The sequence below is a fragment of the Nicotiana tomentosiformis genome, chromosome 8, assembly GCF_000390325.3.
Source record: "Nicotiana tomentosiformis chromosome 8, ASM39032v3, whole genome shotgun sequence".
Lineage (NCBI taxonomy): Eukaryota > Viridiplantae > Streptophyta > Magnoliopsida > Solanales > Solanaceae > Nicotiana > Nicotiana tomentosiformis.
Genome location: NC_090819.1, coordinates 139074288 through 139093971, shown reverse-complemented (window position 1 = coordinate 139093971; position 19684 = coordinate 139074288). Strand labels below are relative to the sequence as shown.

Sequence of the window (19684 nt, the reverse complement as noted above, 5' to 3'; positions counted from 1 at the left end):
TTGACGACCATTGATAAAAATAATCCTAATATGGTGTATTCTCAAAATAATAAAGGAAATACATATAGAACATGTACATACAAGACACCAACTAATTTAGAATTACGACATAATTGATGAATTGATCTAAAACGGACTGAGTAAAAACAGAAATGACATTATGGCTGTCCATAACATCTAAGACTTTTTCCATTTTTATTTTTTATAATTAGACCTTTTCACCGTTGACAAATGTACACAATTACACTTTGAGAATGATGTAACCATTGGAGCAGCTCAACTTGGCCCACCCACCTTTTCAAAGATGTCTCAAACTTAATTGAATATTGATATTTGATGGAGTGACTCTGATATCATACGTAACAATCAATCCCCTAGTGATATTATTTCTATTTCGATTTAGGATTGCATCATTTTAATATGCGTCAATAGAGTCTAAGACTTATCTACTTATACAACTCATCTTCCTAAAATTACGAGTTATGTTGAAAGGTAAGATTTGCATTTGCTGAAATTTCATGTTCGTTGTTGTGTGCTACTCCGCCGACAAGCTCGAATTGGTTCTTTTAGTTAGCTTTCTGTTTCATCTTCATAAATCTTATGGCTCTACTTGGTTTATTAACTGACATATAACGAACTGCATGTATGAATTAAGTTGTTAGTGAAAGCTGACATAGGATTCATGACAATTTAATACTGTAAATAATTTCAGGAAGATGAGGTGCACTTTTTCGGTTTTAATATTTAAAAACGATAATCAACTGCTTGATATATTTTATTGGGTTCTCCGAAGTTGATCTCTTTAGATATTGTTCCATACTAGACAAATATTGATACAATAACTTAGATGTGTTATAAGAAAAATCAAATTATGGTGGATGTCTACTCTTCCTCCATGATCTTTTCAAATGTTTAATGGCATATTTCTATGCTTAATGACATATTCAATGACATATTTTTCTTCACTTTTCATGCCTATATAAATACCTTGTAATAGATAAAAAAATACACACAATTGAAGAAGAAATAAGAATCTCTCTTCCTCTCTTTCTCTCTTTCTCTCTATTTCTCTTAGCTTGTTTTTTCTTGTTCGATATTGTTAATTTAATACAAGAGGGGATTGGCGCCTGGAAAGAACTACTTCTTACTCTGTCTGCCAAACGGATCACTTGGAACTACGATTGGTTCTCCTCCAAAGAGGTCATTTGTGAGTCTGCATACCACTATTATTTGGTACTCATAGGATTGGATGGTGTTCAGTTTTATGCTCCACTTCGGGTAATGCGCCAATTTGCACGACTACAGGAGGTGCCACCAACACGAGATATGAGCAAGTTCTGTTATGATTTTGATAAAGATCAACCTCATGACGTAGAAGAAATTATGAAAATTTGGTATGCAAGTAAAGTCTCGGAGTTGAATGATATGGTAGAAGACCGAGATCACGGAGAGGTGATCCCTGAATATGTTACCTGGTTTCATGACCCTTCGTTGCTTATAGATAGGCCTGAATGATCCAACAGGAGGAGAAATGATCAAAGAGCTATAGAAAAGTTAAAAGAGGAATTGGAGCGTTCCCGGATGACCATATCTAAACAACAAGCCCAACTGCAAGCCGGAGTCGCTCAGATTCGTTTAAATATTGAGAAAGATTATCAATCGGCCTTATGGGGCATGGATAAAGATCTAAAGCATGCTAAAAATGAGGCGGCTCGCTTAGAAGAAGAATTGGCAAGCACTATTGGTTTAGTTAGAAGAGTTGAGGCAAATAAAAATGCTAAAATGCATAAGCTGCAAGAAGACTTGAGTATCATTGAAGAGGATGCGCATCAACAACAATTGGAGTTTGATCAACAGAGAGAGCAGTTTGAAATAGAAAGGGCCCTTTGGATACGTTCAAAGGGTCAGCTTCTTGCACAATTGGAAGAAATAAAAAGGCATAAGGGAGGTCATCAACATGCAGATTTTGAGGTAGAGCAGCGTCAGTGGATGATTGAGAGAGCTGTGCTAAACTGCCGTATTGAAGAATATGAGGGACGCAAGACTAAGATGGGTAACACCCTCAACACTACCCATATATGATTGTAGAATTGTCACGTGAATATGGGGCAAGCTAGAGAGCAAGTACTTCAATTGGCAGAGAAAGCAACAAATATTCATGACGATCATCGTCATCTAAACAATGAGAAAGTTGGTCAACAGGCACGTGCCCTCGTTCCACAATTGCCGGGAGTGTTTCAGAATTTGTACAAGATGTTGGGGAGAGAGTGGAGGCCAAGGGATGCAGACCATTGATGATATCAGTTTAAGCAAGAATGCCATTGAAGATTAAAGTTTTAAGTGAAGTCAATTAGTTCTTAGTTTCATTTTTCATTTGTCGTATTTTCAATTTTATATTTTTCGCATTTTCAGTTATACTTATGTCTTTAGATTCAAAATTGTTATTCTTTCCCCCTGAACTACGTAATGATCTGATTCATGCGGCGACATGATACGTAGGCAACCCACAAAAGGTTCGATCAAAATATATTTTTTCAATGATTCTAAGATGAGGGATCAAAATGAGGCGTGAGTGAAAATATATATATAATAATTATAAAAAAATAAATATAATAAAAATAATAAATAAAAAAAGAAAAATAAATAAATGATAAAAGCGTCAATAAGAAGCTACCTCATAAGCCGGAATGAAACATGAAGCCTCCAAAAGCATGTTAGAAATATTGACAATGATAGGAGCATGACACATTATGTGTGATTGATATCTATAAAATACTTAACCCTAACATGTTTGCTGTCTCTTATAAAGTAAGCTTAAGGTGGTTGGTTTGTGGTGAAACTGGCAACACACCATTACTTCACAAGATCTAAGGGAGCGGTAGTAATGGCCAACGATGATGAGATCGAGTTGATCAGTGACGACCCCCAGGGTCAATCAGTTGAACAGGAGTCGGAGGAAATAAGAAAATTGAGACAGCAATTGTCTGATGTGTATCAAGCTTGGGTGTCTGGTCAGCCTCCACCCCGTGGTCCCTCAGAGGAAACTTCCACCGTACCCCTAGCTACTCAACCACCGCCCCATGCAACGAGCGACCACATCCTACCACCAGGGTATGTGCCAAACTATAGCCTCCACGTTGCTCCCGGTACCTCTAATGTGCGACCTCCAGTCGCACCGGTCAGGAACACTCCTCTAGTCATGTCTGGCGCCGACATACACAATCCCACCTCCACATCCTGTGACGAGGACAATCAACGAGCCACCATCTCATGCTTATGATGGCAAATACGACTCTCCAAACATGGCTTTCGGGGTCTTGGCTCCATATAATCAGACTCCTCAGTACGAGCCACCGGTGGAAAATGAAAAGCCTACCAAGACGGTTGAGTCGGATGAGATGGCCAGGAAAATAAAAAGTCTTGAACAGAACATAAAGAACATACAAGGACTAGGGGGTCACAAAAGTGTTTCGTTCAGTGATTTATGTATGTTCCCTCACATCCATTTGCCACCAGAGTTCAAGACCCCAAAATTCGAGAAATATGATGGACACGGCGACCCTATCGCCCATTTGAAAAGGTACTGCAACCAACTGAGGGGTGCAGGTGGAAAAGAGGAATTGCTGATGGCTTATTTTGGAGAAAGTCTGGTGGGATTAGCCTCCGAATGGTTCATTGACCAAGATATCTCTCACTGGCATGTCTGGGACGACATGGCCCAAGCCTTCGTCAAACAATTTCAATACAACATAGATATTGCGCCGGATCGCAATTCCCTGTCCAATATGAAGAAAAAGCCGACTGAAAACTTTAGGGAGTATGCAATCAAGTGGAGGGAGCAAGCAACTAGAGTTAAGCCATCCATGGATAACCACGAGTTGATCACTGTTTTTCTGGAGGCCCAAGAACCTGATTACTTTCAGAACATGATGTCCGCAATGGGTAGACCTTTTGCGGAAGCGATCAAAATAGGAGAAATGGTCGAAAATGGCCTCAAAACTGGCAGAATTGTAAGTCAAGATGCTCTCAAAGCCACCACCCAAGCTATCCAAAATGGGTCGGGAAGTTTGGCAAATAGAAAGAAGAGAGATGAAGGGTCCATGATGACTTCGGGATCCAGGGAAGTTCAAAGAGGGGCATCACACCCTTATGTGCAAATTCAGCAGGGGCAATCCAGCTACCCTCAACATTACTATCCCCCGCCAATCCCTCAGTACTCCGTGGGACCTCCATAATATACAGTGTTTAATGCTCAATCATATGCTCGTCCTCCCAATTAATAGGTACGGGCACCAGCTCCAAGATTTCCCCAACCTCAGCAGCAAAATTTTCGGGCACCCTACAATGCTCGTCCTAGGCAGGATTATGGTCGAGAGCAGAGGCCGGTGGAAAAATTTACTCCATTGGCTGAATCATACTCTAGTCTGTTCCAGAAGTTGAAGCAGATGGGCATGATTGGACCCATCGCTCCCCACCATATGCATCCTAATTCACACGGATTTCAAGCAAATGCTAGATGTGAATACCATTCAGGTGCTCCAGGGCATAGCACTGATGACTGTTGGACCCTGAAAAGAGCCATAGAAAGAATCATTATTGAAAAATTGATTGTAGTCACGAATGGCGAGGACCCTCCTAATGTGACCAATAACCCATTTTCAGTACACAATGATGTTTATTTTGTGGGAATGATTGGCCGAGATCATGAATACAAGCCGGTTGGTCGAGCAGAAATGACAGTGGTAACGATTCAAGAGGGAACCAAACTGGAAGTAAGTCCAAGCCTAGATGCACCGTTGATTGTAAAAGGCGTCCAGAGCTCAGAAAGGGCAACTTTATTTGTCCCAAAAATCTTGAGGTTGGAAGTTCGCTCTAATGTTCCAAGCCCAAAGTTATACGTCCTTGGAGGTCACCCCATCACAAAGGAGAATCAGGGCGGTACGACGGGTATAACAGAGTCGATCATAATCAGGCCTGCCACACAACCCCGTGTAATAAATACGAAAATCATCCCTTGGAACTATAACAAAACTATAGTAACCTACAAAGGCAAGGAAATTATAGAAGAAGTGGGGGAAACTGGAGATTTGACTCGATCAGGGAGGTGTTACTCTACAGAAGAGTTGAGGAAGGCTAAGCAAATCAGAGAGGGCCAAATGCCAATAAAGAAACTGGTCACTGAGGAAGAGGCGGAGGAGTTTTTGAAAAAGATAAAAGTTCAGGATTACTCAATCATTGACCAGTTGAGAAAGACTCCTGCCCAAATCTCTCTATTATTTTTGCTCATACACTCAGGAGAGCATGCCTGTGTACTAATTAAAATCCTGAATGAGGCACATGTCTCAGAGAATACCACCGTGAATCAATTAGAGAAGATGTCCAATAGATTTTTTGAGGTGAACAAAATTTCCTTTACTGATGATGAACTTCTTGAGGAGGGAGCCGGTCACAATAGGGCTTTGCACTTGACTGTCAAATGCGAGGGGCATTATGTGAAGCGAGTCATGGTTGATGGAGGCTCGAGTGTAGATGTATGCCCTCTCTCTACCTTGCAAAGCATGAAGATCAATACAGACAGGATCCAACCCAGCAATGTTCGCATCCGGGCTTTTGATGGCTCATCGAGAGATACCATTGGGGAGATCAACCTCACCATGACGATTGGGCCTGTTGATTTTGAAATTGTCTTCCAAGTATTGGACATGAAAACTTCTTATAACTTTCATCTTGGAAGGCCATGGATCTATACGGCCCGAGCTATGCCATCCACTTTGCATCAGATGCTCAAATTCGAGCATGACATGCAAGAAATTATTGTTCACGGAGAAGACGAGTAATTCATTTATAAAGACCCGTTAATCCCATGTATTGAGGCCAAGGAAAAAGGTGAGTCTATTGTCTATCAGGCTTTCGAAGTGGTTGTTGTGGACCATGTTGAGGAAGGAAAACCCATTCTACATCCGCGTATCTCCGCCACATCTGTAATAGTGGCTGCACTTATGATGAGACAAGGTTATGAGCCAGGAAAAGGTTTGGGGGCATCATTGCAAGGAATTTCAGAACACATTTCTCCGTTCAGTAATATGGGTACTTTTGGTTTAGGCTTTCGGCCAACACAAACAGACGAAGACAAAGCCAGGCACCCCAACCAATACGGGTGGGTCTTGCAGCAACCTATCCCTCACATTTTCTACACTTTTGTCGAGCCACGATTCAAACATGGTCAAAATTCCTCGGTGCATGCAAACATTGATGAAATTTGCCATGACCTCAGGCAGATATTTTCTGAAGTGAACATGATCCAGGCGGGTGAAGGCATTAGTCGTGCCGATATGCAACTAATTGGTCCAGAAACCTTGCTCAATAATTGGGAAGCAACTCCTCTCTCTATCATGAACGAATATAATACGGTACTCAGCTAAGCAAGACTGTTAGATATATTCCTATCCTAACCGCGAAATCTTTCCCCGAGCCACTTGTTCAGAAACAAGCTCTCTCCAATTCTACTCTAATCTAAATACGACTTTCCCAAGCATAGCATAGATAGTAAATAGAACTCAACTGCTGGCCAAACAATTAAGCAATTATGCACAGAATTAGAGAAACAACCAAGCATGATAACTCGAATTAACGGTAATATAATTAATAAACTTCAATATTCATGACAACCACAACCCTAGAACGTGAAATTTAGCTCCACATAGACATGATAGCAAAACAACAAATTATCAAGAAAAAGCAAAGATTAATAAGTTTGATGGAAGAAAGATGGAATCCGATGAATTCCGGCCTCCACGGCGGCTCCGTGCTCTCCATTTGTCTAAAGTCCCAAAATTGGTCTCCCCTTAAAATATGGTGTTTAATGACTATTTATATGTCTAGGGTAAAAGTCTAAGCGAAATAACCAAGTCCAAAAACAAAAAAGGACACAAAATAAATTTGAACCCCGGACCATGCGTCGCCACGTGAAACGCGCGAAGCACCTCGCGTCATACCACGCCTCGCGTGCTCAAACGCGAGCAGAAAGTCTCGCTTCGCATGCTTCTTCTTCGTTGCCTAACTTTTGCTTCAATTCTCATTTTTGATTTGCTTTGCTTTGAAGCTCGTTGCTTTTGAAGCTGCCATGTAATCTCCAAACCTTCACTTTCTATTTCTTTTGTCTACAATTGTATGCAATCATTAAATACATATAATATACTTTCGGAATATTTGCTATTGCTCACAATTTTCACCCCAAAATATCTATACATAAAATAAATTCAATTAAACATAAATATAGTACAATTTAGTATTAACGTACTTAAATGTAAGGTAAGTAATGCACTAAAAATATATAATTATAGCCAAACATCAGTTATAAAAAAAATTAAATTATGGTGGATGTCTACTTTTTCTTCATGATCTTCTCAAATGCTTAATGACATATTCAATGACATATTTCTATGCTTAATGACATATTTAATGACATATTTTTCTTCACTTTTCATGCCTATATAAAAGCCTTGTAATGGATAGAAAAATACACACAATTGAAGAAGAAATAAGAACCTCTCTTTCTCTCTATATCTCTTAGCTTGTTTTTCCTTGTTCGATATTGTTACTTTGAGTTATATTTCATAATAAAATATATTTTATATCTTAATTGGATTATTAGTGTATTGTCTTAAGTTTAGAACAAAGATGGCACAAGGGTTCTGTGAATTCGTTTAGAAGAGTAAAATCTATGTGACGGAATAAATGATTCACATTCAAGAAAAAATTTACTTCTGTTAGCGAGTGAATAAGTGAATATTTTCCAACTATATTGAGAAGTTTTCTTTTGAAAGACAATGTAACGGTTTAGAAGGTTTAACATGCCAATGGTTTGAATATTTTAGACATGAGTTAGAGTAAGAAAAACACAATATAAAGTAAAGCTTGTTTGATATTTAGAAGGTTTTTTCTTCTACTCCTTAGATTCCCATTCTTAATAGTACATGCTTCATGTTTATTGACTTTAAATTGTTCAACGACAACATAGCACATTTCTTGATCGGTTCTGGAATTTAATTTCGCTACATCTAATTTCTTTCTAGTCGCCAAGAAAAGCATCTGTATTCTGGAAGGAAGAAAAGAAAAGAAAATAAATGTATTCTGTACAATTCATTGCCTTACTCCAATTGAAAACAGTGTTGACGTACTGTGCATTGTAATTTAATGACTTCATCTATGAAATCTTTGTCCAACCTATGGGTTTTGTTCTTCGTATCTAAGTGCTGTTACCTGATCACATTTTTGTATGGTAAGTTTGTGTACGGATAAAATCGGAGGCATAGTTTTTTCCGATTCTCCGATGAGGAAACAAAAGGGAAGCACGGCTCGATACGACTACAAGCGAGGCCGAAGGACCCCTCTTATCGGAACCCGGGAGGAGTGAACGATGCATCTGGGATCCGGCACAGTTAAATAATGGACCCAGACCGAGTAGGGTTTATGGGCCACGAAAAATGCGGAGAACGGTTATGCATGACGAGTAGGAAGCCGTAATATTCGCCCTTAACCGGATATTATGGCGCGAATCTCGTCCGATATCAACTGCGGATTGACATTTACCGGAAAAAAGGATTTTTACCTTATTTAGACTTGTAGTATGACTGGAATTCCCCTACTATATAAAGGGGAATGTTTCTATTATTTTGACATGGTGTGACACGTAAATCAAAGTAATAAAAAGCTTATTTTTGTCTTCTAGCCATTATTCAAAGTGTTTTTGATTTGTTCTCTTCTTTATTCGAAAATGAGCTCATATTGAGGGTCTGATCTAGGCAGATCAGGCTTGATCATCATATTACGATTGGTTTGATCTTTTATTTTATCCTTAACTTAATTCTTTGTTGTTCTTAGAATATTAGTATTGAATTAAATTATATATCCTTTAAACCGTGTACAAATTTAATTGTTACTCAATTTTGAGGGTAAATAGTTTAGCGCCCACTGTGGGGCTAAGGATAATAGTGGTGATTTGATACAAATCTCCATAACGCACCCTATTTTACGCTTGTTCTTTAAAGTTTTGATTCCATGTTAGCCTAAGGATGTCAAATTCTCAGTCTTCTCACTTGAACGTTGACGTTGAGTCATGCCATCATGGTGAGAATAATAACGTGATGCCTAGCAATGATGTGCCTCTTGTCGATCCCAATGGTGTCCCAGCCACCGACCTGGTCGATGCTAACTCGTAAGTGGACATCAACATCAGTCTACCGACTGATCCCGAAAATAGCATTCGCGGGGGACCCCGCCCAGCGGCTCGAAAGGCGCCCGAAAGTGAAGTTAATAGGGTGAGTCTGCGGTTGATTTTTGAAATGTTGTAGGCTCAGCAAGCAGCGATAGCGCAGTTACAAAACCAAAGCCATGCCCCTAACATGGTCGAAATCGAGCAGTCCCAGGAAAATACGCATAGGGATGAACAAGTTGTCGTGGAATCGGGTGAATTCAGGCCTTGGAAAACTTCCGAGGAGATGAAGATGCTCGAAGCATTGGCAAAACGGGTGGAGTCAGGCAACAAAAAGATTGAGGCTAACGACAAGAAGATGGAAACGTACAACTCCAGGGTCGATCAGATCCCGGGAGTGCCTCCGATATTGAAGGGACCAGACTCCAAAAAGTTTATTCAAAAGACTTCCTCTCCGAGCGCGGCACCGAAACCGATCCCGAAGAGGTTTCGAATGCCCGACATTTCCAAGTATAATGGTACCACGAATCTAAATGAGCATGTAACCTCCTATACATGCGCGATCAAAGGGAATAACTTGGAAGACGACGAAATCGAGTTGGTGTTACTGAAAATATTTGGGGAAACCTTGTCCAAGGGAGCAATGATATGGTATCACAACTTACCTCCGAATTCTATCAACTCGTTTGCTATACTTGCAGATGCTTTCATGAAGGCCCATGCCAGTGTCATCGAGGTCGAGACTAGGAAGGCAGACCTTCTTAAGGTCAACTAGAGGGATAACGAGATGCTCAGGAAGTTCGTGTCGAGGTTCTAGATGGAATAGATGGATCTGCCACCAGTTGCAGATGATTGGGCTGTTCAGGCATTTACGCAAGGGCTCAACCCCCAAAGTTTCGTGGCCTCTCAACACCTATAGCAAAACTTGGTGGAGTACCCAACGGTCACTTGGACCGACATCCATAACAGATATCAATCGAAAACGACCATCTCGGGGCCCTTCGGAATCCGTTTACCCCATCAGAACCGATGACAGGTCTAAGAGAACCGTTGATCAGGAGACAAGGCCGGTCCACAATCGATATCATCCATACAATGTGGATCAGAGGGGAAGTGGATCCGGGCACCACTCGACAAGGAACAAGAAGAGAAACGATCGAGGATCGAGCGACGGGGCCTGATGAGCAAGAGCGAGTTGACATATCGCTCGGGAGTAGGGAGGCACCAAGATTATTGGAGTATAATTTCAACAAGGATGCTGCAAGCATACTGTGAGCCATGGGGCGTATCAAAGAAACTTAGTGGCCCCGACTATTGCAGTCCGACCCTGCCCAGAGAGATCCTAATTTGATGTGTAAGTTGGGGCTGTTTATCGGGCGGATCGGGCGGTTATTTACTCTTAACGGTTTGACTTATCGATTATCGGTTTTTAAATGTATTAATCTGCTAGCCACCCGATAAGATATTGGGCGGATTTGTATCAGTTTAGCTATTATCGGGCGGTTATCGGATGGTTATCAGTTTAGTTTCAGTTGATTGAAACTTAACATACTTTAACAGTGTTGGGGAGTATATCCCCCAGACAACAATATAGTCAACAATTCTCATACATATATATCAACTAAATTACACCATGAGGCCATATTACTAGAATCAAATACTAGATATCAAAAGAGAAGTAATCTATAGAGATCCATCACTGTACCCACTTTGTATTGTGCTCTTATCATTATCAAAGTAGCAGTCGTCTTACTTAGCCTCTACAATCTCCTTATAATTCGATGGTGCAACGAAAACCACCCAAATGATCAGCCTATTGAACAAAACTCTAGCCACGTTTCTCATGATAATCTTAATGTGAACTTAGTGTCCAGTTTCAGGTACAAGAAATGAGGAGTTGAAGTTGGAGGAAATCATCACGAGAAGTGCACAACAGAATACACCAACAGTATCATTTAAATAATTTCTTACTGTTTAAGAAGATACTTCCAAGCAATCAGTACAATTCACTTTGCACTTCGTACAATTGTCTAGAGCAGTAATATGGATAAAAATAAATTATATATATATATATATATATATATATATATATATATATATATATATATATATATATTGTTAACGGGTTAACGGATTATCCGTTAAGAAAATTGAATAATCTGCCCCCAAACCAATAAGCCGTTAATAAAAAAATTTCAATCTGTTCCCCGTCTGTTAAACCGTTAACTCGATACCAATAAGCCATTAGCTTCAGTTTCGGTTCGGTTTCGGTTCGGTTTTGAACACTCCTATTTTAAGTACCACAATATTCACGGTCATATGACTGAAGATTGCCTACAGTTAAGAGAAGAAGTTGCTCGATTGTTCGACAATGGGCACCTTTGAGAATTCCTAAGCAAGCGAGCCAAAAACCACTTCAGAAACAGGGACGCCAACAAACAGGTCGAACAAGAGGAGCCTCAACATGTAATCAACATAATCATTGGGGGAGTTAATGTCCCCCAAGGGCCGATGATAAAACGCACCAAAGTTTCTATCACGAGAGAAAAACGCACCCGGAATTACTTACCGGAAGGAGCTATCTCGTTCAGTGACGAAGACACCGAGGGCATCGTACAACCTCACACCGATGCATTGGTAATATCTATACTTATTAATAAATATCGGGTTAAGCGTGTGTTTATTGATCTAGGTAGCTCGTCCAACACCATCAGATCGAGGGTCGTAGAGCAACTGGGTTTACAGGATCAAATCGTACCGGCAATCCGAGTATTGAATGGATTCAACATGGTGCGCGAGACTACGAAAGGTAAGATGACTTTACCAGTAAACACTGTCGGGACCACCCAAGAAATATAGTTCTACGTGATAGAAGGGGATATGAGGTATAACGCCTTGTTCGGAAGGTCGTGGGTTCACTACATGAGAGCGGTGCCTTAGACCTTACACCAAGCGCTGAAATTTCCCACTCTGGGAGGGGTCAAAGCGGTCTATGGAGAAAAACCGACCATAAAAGAAGAAACTAAATAGCAATCAATGATATCGGCCTCAGTCGAGCCGAAAAGCAGAAGGAGCATAGAGCGGATGATGAGGATGATTATGGCGTCCCAAGGTCATTCATAGCACCCGATGACACTGATGCCACCAAATCGACGATTGAGGTGTTGGAACAAATTATATTGATCGAGCATCTGCCGGATCGAAAGGTATACCTTGGCACGGGGTTAACCCCCGAGCTCAGGAAAAAACTTATTGATTTTCTTAAAGCTAACGCCGGTTGTTTTGCCTGGTCCTATCTAGACATGACAGAGATCCCACTGAAGGTAACCACTCACAAATTGAGCTAGGATCCTAATTTCCATCCTGTCAAGCAGAAGAGAAGGCCACAATCCGAGATCAAACATACATTCATCAAGGACAAGGTATCCAAACTTATGAAAATAGGTTCCATCCGGGAAGTTAAATGTTACGACCTAAAATCCATAATAGGTCGCGATGGCACCTAACGCCGCCGTTAGGCATGACCACAAGTGAAACTTCTATTTATTTACCCTTTTTAACATTTTAAATTGAAAGTTTTCCTTTTATAATAACGAATTAAGCAAGACTTCATGCAATCGTAACAACTCTTTTTAAACAAAATACCAGTATAATAAGAACATCCACTGTGGTGATAAAAATTATGAGTACAACAATAAATAATGCTACAAGTCCCCAAAATCCAGCGTCACAAGTGCATGAGCAATCTAAAGAATATACAAACTACTAAAACTATTGTCTGAAAGTGATAGACAAAAATAGTAAATAAGGTAGAGGGAAAATTCTGTGTTGCAGATCATAGCAAGGCAAAAAACTCACCACTAAGTCTCTGTGGATGATAAGCTACGTGCCCGCGTGACCACTGGTAGTACCTGTCTCAGTACATGCACATCAATGCAGAAGTGTAGCGTGAGTATGGAAAATAAAGTGTACCCAGTAAGTATCTAGTCTAACCTTAAAGAAGTAGTGATGAGGGGTAGACTTGACACTTACTAGAGGTCAAATAATAATAATATAAATGCATAAAGTAGACATGGTGAGTGTACAACAAGTATCAATGAAGCAAATAAGACCAACTATAGTAAATTCACTCAGGAGTCTATATCAAATCACCAACATATCATAACCGCCCGTGAAGGCGCTAACTCAATTATACCCAATCCAGAACCCGTTTCGTTTATTAAGCACGAAGCTGCCGAGGTGAACGGCCTGATCCCAAAGAATAGTGGTACTCAGTACTACCGAGGCGAATGGCCCGATCCCATAAGAATAGTGTTATCATACTACCGAGGCAAATGATCCGATCCCATAAGAATAATGTTATCATACTGCCGAGGTGAACTGCCCAATTCCATAAGAATAATGTTACCATCATGCTGAGGTGAACGATCCGATTCCATAAGAGTAGAGAGATTTACCTCGCTCGCGGAAACACTTGCGAGACGAGAAGACACACATATGTATAGTTATCAAGCATTTTCCAACATTTCTAAAATAAGAAATCAGGTCGATATCTCCACTTTAAACCCTAAGTTTCAGTCCTAATCAAGACAGTTAATACACATAATATGCATGAACAGTACAATTACAGGCATGATGTGAATCCAAGTCTACCCGGATATATCATGAAATATAGCTACGTACGGACTCTCGTCACCTCGTGCGTACGTAGCTCCCTGCATAAATAGCACACAATAATAATACGCCTAAGGGAACAAGTCCCCTCTTACAAGGTTAGGCAAGATACATACCTCAATTCTAAGTCCTCAATCCGGCTCTCCAACCTCACGAGAACTCCTCAGATGATGCCGAGGCTCCGAAACTAATCAAAAGTCGTATAAACTAGTAAATATATACTCGAAAGTTCATAATTTAGCTCTTATTTTAGTTATCCAACCCAATTTGGAAGATTCATGAAATTCACCCCGGGACCACGTGCTCGGATTCCGGAAATATTTGAATATAAAAGTTACCCATGACCTCCCGAACTCAAATATATAATTTATTCAAATTTCCATCACCGATTTCATGATCAAATCCTAAATTTACCAAAATCCTAGGTTTTTCACAAAATCCCACTAGTTTCACAAACTTTCCATGTTTAATTTACCTAAAATTCACGTATTTAACTTAAAAATGGGTGGAGTTTTCTTACCTTGAATTGTAGATGAGAATCACCCTCAAAAGAGCTCTCAAAATCACCCGAGACCAAATGAAAATGTGTGGAAATGGCTTAAGTCTCGGATTAAAATCCCTCAGTGCCCAACGATTTCCGCTTCTGCGGACCCAGGGTCGCACCTGCGACACCGCACCGGCGAAAAATCCATCGCAGGTGCGGTTCTCACTAAGTTTGGGCAAGTCCGCATCTATGGAGAATCATGCGCATCTACTTCTTCGGAATCTGTCCACACCTGCGCCACTCGTACCTGCGGATGGACCTCTGCTCCTGCGACCCCAGGCCTTCCTGGCCTCATCCGCACTTGCTACCACTTTCTTCGCACTTACGAGCTCGCAGATGGGGAAAATACCTAGCATCTGCGATCACTTCTCAACTTACTCCAGGCCGCTTTTGCGACCACTAGGCTGTTTCTGCGAGCTTGCACCTGCAACCATTTCCAGACAAGTTCGATTGCACCAGATCTGAAGCTACCAACAGTCCCCCATGTCCAAAACCAAGTCTAATTCCAATCGGATTCGCACACGAGGCCCCCCAGGACCCCATCCAATTACATTAACACATCCCACAACATAATACGGACTTGATCGCATGATCAAAATACAAAAATAACACCTACAATCACTGATTGTCTCCAAAACACATGAATTCAACATGAAACTTAAATCAACTCGGAATGATGTCAAATTTTGCGTGCAAGTCATAAATTACCACACAAAACTATTCCCGGACTCGGAATCCCAAACAGACCTCGATAACACCAAAGCCTACTCCAAATCAAATTTTAAAAACTAGAAAAACCTTCAATGAACCAACTTACCATATTGAGCGCCGAAATGTTCCTGGGTTACCCGAAACCCCATCCGAACACACGCCCAGGTCCAAAATCATCATACAAACCTATTGGTACCTTTAAATCCCGGTTCCGAGGTCATTTACCCAAAGTGTTGACTCAAGTCAAACTTGGCCTCCTTAGGGCACTATTAAGGAACTAAGTATTTCGATTTTAACCTGAACCCTTCCAAACCTAAATCAACCAACACCGCAAGTCATAAAGTAGTAAAATCACATACAGGGAGTCTTAATTAGGGAAACAAGGTTCTATAAAGTAAAACTAACGGTCGGGTCATTACATTCTCCACTTCTTAAACAAACATTCGTCCTCAAACGATTCTATAATCATACATGGAGTGCTGAATATATGCGGATATCCGATCCTTATGTCCTCCTCGATCTCCCAAGTTTCTTCCTCGACTGGTTGACCCCTCCACTGAAACCTCACCGCAACAATCTTCTTGTACCTTAACTTGCAAACCTGCCTGTCAACAATGGCAATTAGCTCCTCCTCATAACCTAGACTCTCATCTAGCTGAACTGTGCTCTAATATAGCACGTGCGACTTATCAATATGGTACCTCTGGAGCATAGACACATGTAAGACCGGATGAATTCCCGATAGACTGGGAGGAAAAACAAGTTCATAAGCAACCTCCCCAACACCTAAAATATGCCAACGAACCTTGGGCTCAGCTTGCCCTTCTTATCGAACCTCATGATGCCCTTCATCGACGATACTTTCAAGAGAACCTTCTCGCCCACCATGAATGATAAATCACACGCCTTCTGATCCGTGTAGCTCTTCTATCTGGACTGTGCTATGCGAAACCGCTCCTGAATCAACTTTACTTTCTCCAAGGCATCCTTCATTAAATTAGTACCATATAATTTAGCCTCGTCGGGCTCAAACCATCCGATGGGCGAACGACATCGCCGACCATATAAAGCCTCAAATGGAGCTATCTCAATGCTGGACTGATAACTGTTGTTGTAAGCAAACTCGGCCAAGGGCAAAAATCTATCTCACTGCCCTCCGAAGTCGTTGACACATGCTCTGAGCATATCCTCCAAAATCTGAACTGTCCGCTATGACTGCCCGTCGGTCTATGGATGAAAATCTATGCTGAGCTCTACTCAGGTACCCAACTTGCTCTGTACTGCTCTCCAGAAATGCGAAGTGAACTGAGGGCCTCTATCTGATATGATGGAAATATGCACACTATGCAACCGAACAATCTCCTCAATGTAAATCTAGGCCAACCTCTATGAAGAGTAAGTAGTCACCACTGGAATAAAATGTGTCGACTTGGTCAACCTATCAAAAATGACCCAACGGCATCAAACTTCCTTAATGTCCGCAGAAATCCAACAACGAAGTCCATAGTGATGCGCTCCCACTTCCACTCCTGTATAACCATCTACTGAAGTAGGCCACCTGGACTCTGGTTCTCATATTTGAGCTGCTGGCAATTTAGACATCTCACCACATACTCCATTATGTCCTTCTTCATCCGTAGCCACCAATAATGCTGCCTTATATTGCGATACATCTTCGTAACACCTGGATGAGTAGAATACCGAGAACTGTGCGCCTCCTCTAAAATTTTATCCCTCAATCTATCAACATTAGGAACACATATGCGACCCTGGAGTCGCAGAACTCCATCCTCGCTGATAGTAACCTCCTTGGCACCACCCTGTAGTACCGTCTCTCTGAGCACCAACAAGTGCGGATCATCGTATTGACGAGCCTTGATCCGCTCCAGTAATGAAGACTGAGCCACAACACATGCAAGAACTCGACTAGGCTATGAAATATCCAACCGCACAAGTCTATTAGCTAAGGACTGAATGTCCAAAGCCAATGGATTCTCCTCTGCCAAAATGAAGGCCAAACTACCCGTACTCTCGGACTTTTTGCTCAAGGCATCTACGAGCACATTCGCCTTGCCCGAATTGTAAAGGATGGTAATATCATAGTCCTTCAGTAACTCAAGCCACCCAATCTGCCTCAAATTAAGGTCCCTCTGCTTAAACAAATGCTGCAAGCTGTGATGATCGGTGTAAACCTCACATGACACCCCATAGAGATAATTCCTCCAAATTTTGAGAGCATGAACTATCGCGTCCAACTCCAAATCATGCACGTGGTAATTCTTCTCGTAGGGATTTAGCTGATGTGAAGCATATGCAATAACCCACCCCTCCTACATAAATATACAACCCAAGCCAATGCGCGAAGTGTAGCAATTCACGGTATACATCCCCGAACCGGAGGGCAACACTAACACTGGTGTTGTAGTCAAAGCGGTCTTGAGCATATGAAAACTCGCCTCTCAATCATCAGACCATATGAATAGAGCACCCTTCTGGGTCAATCTAGTCAAGGGCGCTGCAATAGACGAGAAGCCCTTCACGAACCGACGATAATAACCTGCTAACCCTAAGAAACTCCTATTCTCGGTCGCTGTGGTAGTACAAGGCCAACCCTGGACTGCCTCAATATTCTTAGGATCCACCTTAATACCCTCACATGATACAACATGCCCCAAGAAAGCCACGTAATCCAACCAGAACTCACACTTGGAGAACTTAGCATAAAACTTATGTTCCCACAAGGTCTGAAGCATTAACCTCAAATTCTACTCGTACTCCACCATACTACGCGAGTAGATCAATATGTCATCAATGAAGACAATGAAAAATAAATCAAGATACATCCTAAACACTCGGTTCATCAAATCCATAAACGCCACCGGGGCGTTAGTCAAGCCGAAGGACATCACTAAAAACTTATGTTCCCACAAGGTCTGAAGCATTAACCTCAAATGCTACTCGTACTTCACCATACTACGCGAGTAGATCAATATGTCATCAATGAAGACAATGACAAATAAATCAAGATACATCCTGAACACTCGGTTCATCAAATCCATAAACGCCACCGGGGCGTTAGTCAAGCCGAAGGACATCACTAAAAACTCATAATGGCCATATCTATCCCAAAAAGCCATCTTCGAAATATCCGAAGCACGGATCTTCAGCTGATGATACCCACATCTCAAGTCGATCTTAGAGAACACCCTGGCACCCTATAACTGGTCAAAAAAATCATCAATGTGCGGCAACAAATACTTATTCTTGATGGTGACTTTGTTCAACTAGCGGTAATCAATGCATATCCGTATACTCCTATCCTTCTTCTTCACAAACATCACCGGTGCGCCCCAAGGCGACACACTAATGAACCCCTTCTGAAGCAACTCCTAAAGCTGCTCCTTTAACTCTCTAAGCTCATTGGGAACCATAAGATAAGGCGAGGTAGAAATAGGCTGGGTGCTTGGCACCAAATCAATGTCAAAATCGATATCCCAATACGGCGGCATACCAAGTAGATCAACAGGAAATATATCAGAAAACTCTCGTACCACTAGTATTGAATCTAACGCGTGAGTCTCTGCATTAGTATCTAGAACAAAGGCTAAGTAGGCAAAACAAACCTTTTTGACCATATGTCGAGCCTTCAAGAAAGAAATAACCTGGCTGGTAGTACCGACAGACGATCCCCTCCACTCTAATCCGGGCCACTCAAGCATTGACAATGTAACAGTCTTGGCATAGCAATCAAGAATGTCATGGTATGGGGACAACCAGTCCATGCCCAAGATAACCTCAAAATCAACCATATCGAGAAATATAAGATCCACTCGGGTCTCATATCCATATAAAGTCACCACACAGGACCGGTAGACCCGATTTACAACAACAGAATAACCTACTGGCGTGGACACATATACCGGAACGCCCTAGGACTCGCAAGACTCATCCAGATAAGAAGAAAATAGGAAAGAAACATAGGAGTAAGTAGGCCATAGATCAAATAATAATGAGGCATCCCTACCACACACAAAAATGGTACATGTGATCACTGCATCGGAGGCGATTACCTCTGCCCTGGCGGGGATAACATATAATCTAGCCGGAGCGCCACCTGACTGGCCTCCACCTCTAGGATGACCCCAAGCCACCTTCCCTCCTCCTTTAGCTGGACGGGCGGGCGATGTGGTAGCTGGTACGGTAAGCATGGGCTGATAGACCTACTGCTCAGCCTTGCCCCGAAGTCGGGGACAAAACCTCTTCACGTGGCGAAGATCTCCGCACTCAAAACAACCTCTCGGAGCGGTGGACTACTGACTTGAAGTCTGACATTGATGGTCTGAATACCCACTGAAGGAGCCCTGAATAGGTGACGGGCGGTAAGTACTCTCTGGATAGCACTGAAGGTTGGTCGTGATGGAGCACTCCGAGTAGGAGGTGCTAACTACATGGGCTTGCTGGGCTGACCTCTCATGAACTGACATATGCCCCCGAGTGGGGCGTCACTGAATCCTCCAAACTGCTGGACCGCTTGTACCTCG

At 41.7% G+C, this 19684-nt stretch overlaps 1 protein-coding gene across 1 annotated transcript; it reads right to left on the bottom strand.

Moving 5' to 3' along the window:
- Positions 1 to 18532: 18532 nt before the first annotated feature.
- Positions 18533 to 18952, bottom strand: LOC138898231 (uncharacterized). Its single transcript, XM_070184279.1, has one exon. It carries the CDS (start codon positions 18950 to 18952, stop codon positions 18533 to 18535), a length of 420 nt encoding a protein of 139 aa, XP_070040380.1.
- Between the last annotated feature and the right edge of the window lie 732 nt (positions 18953 to 19684).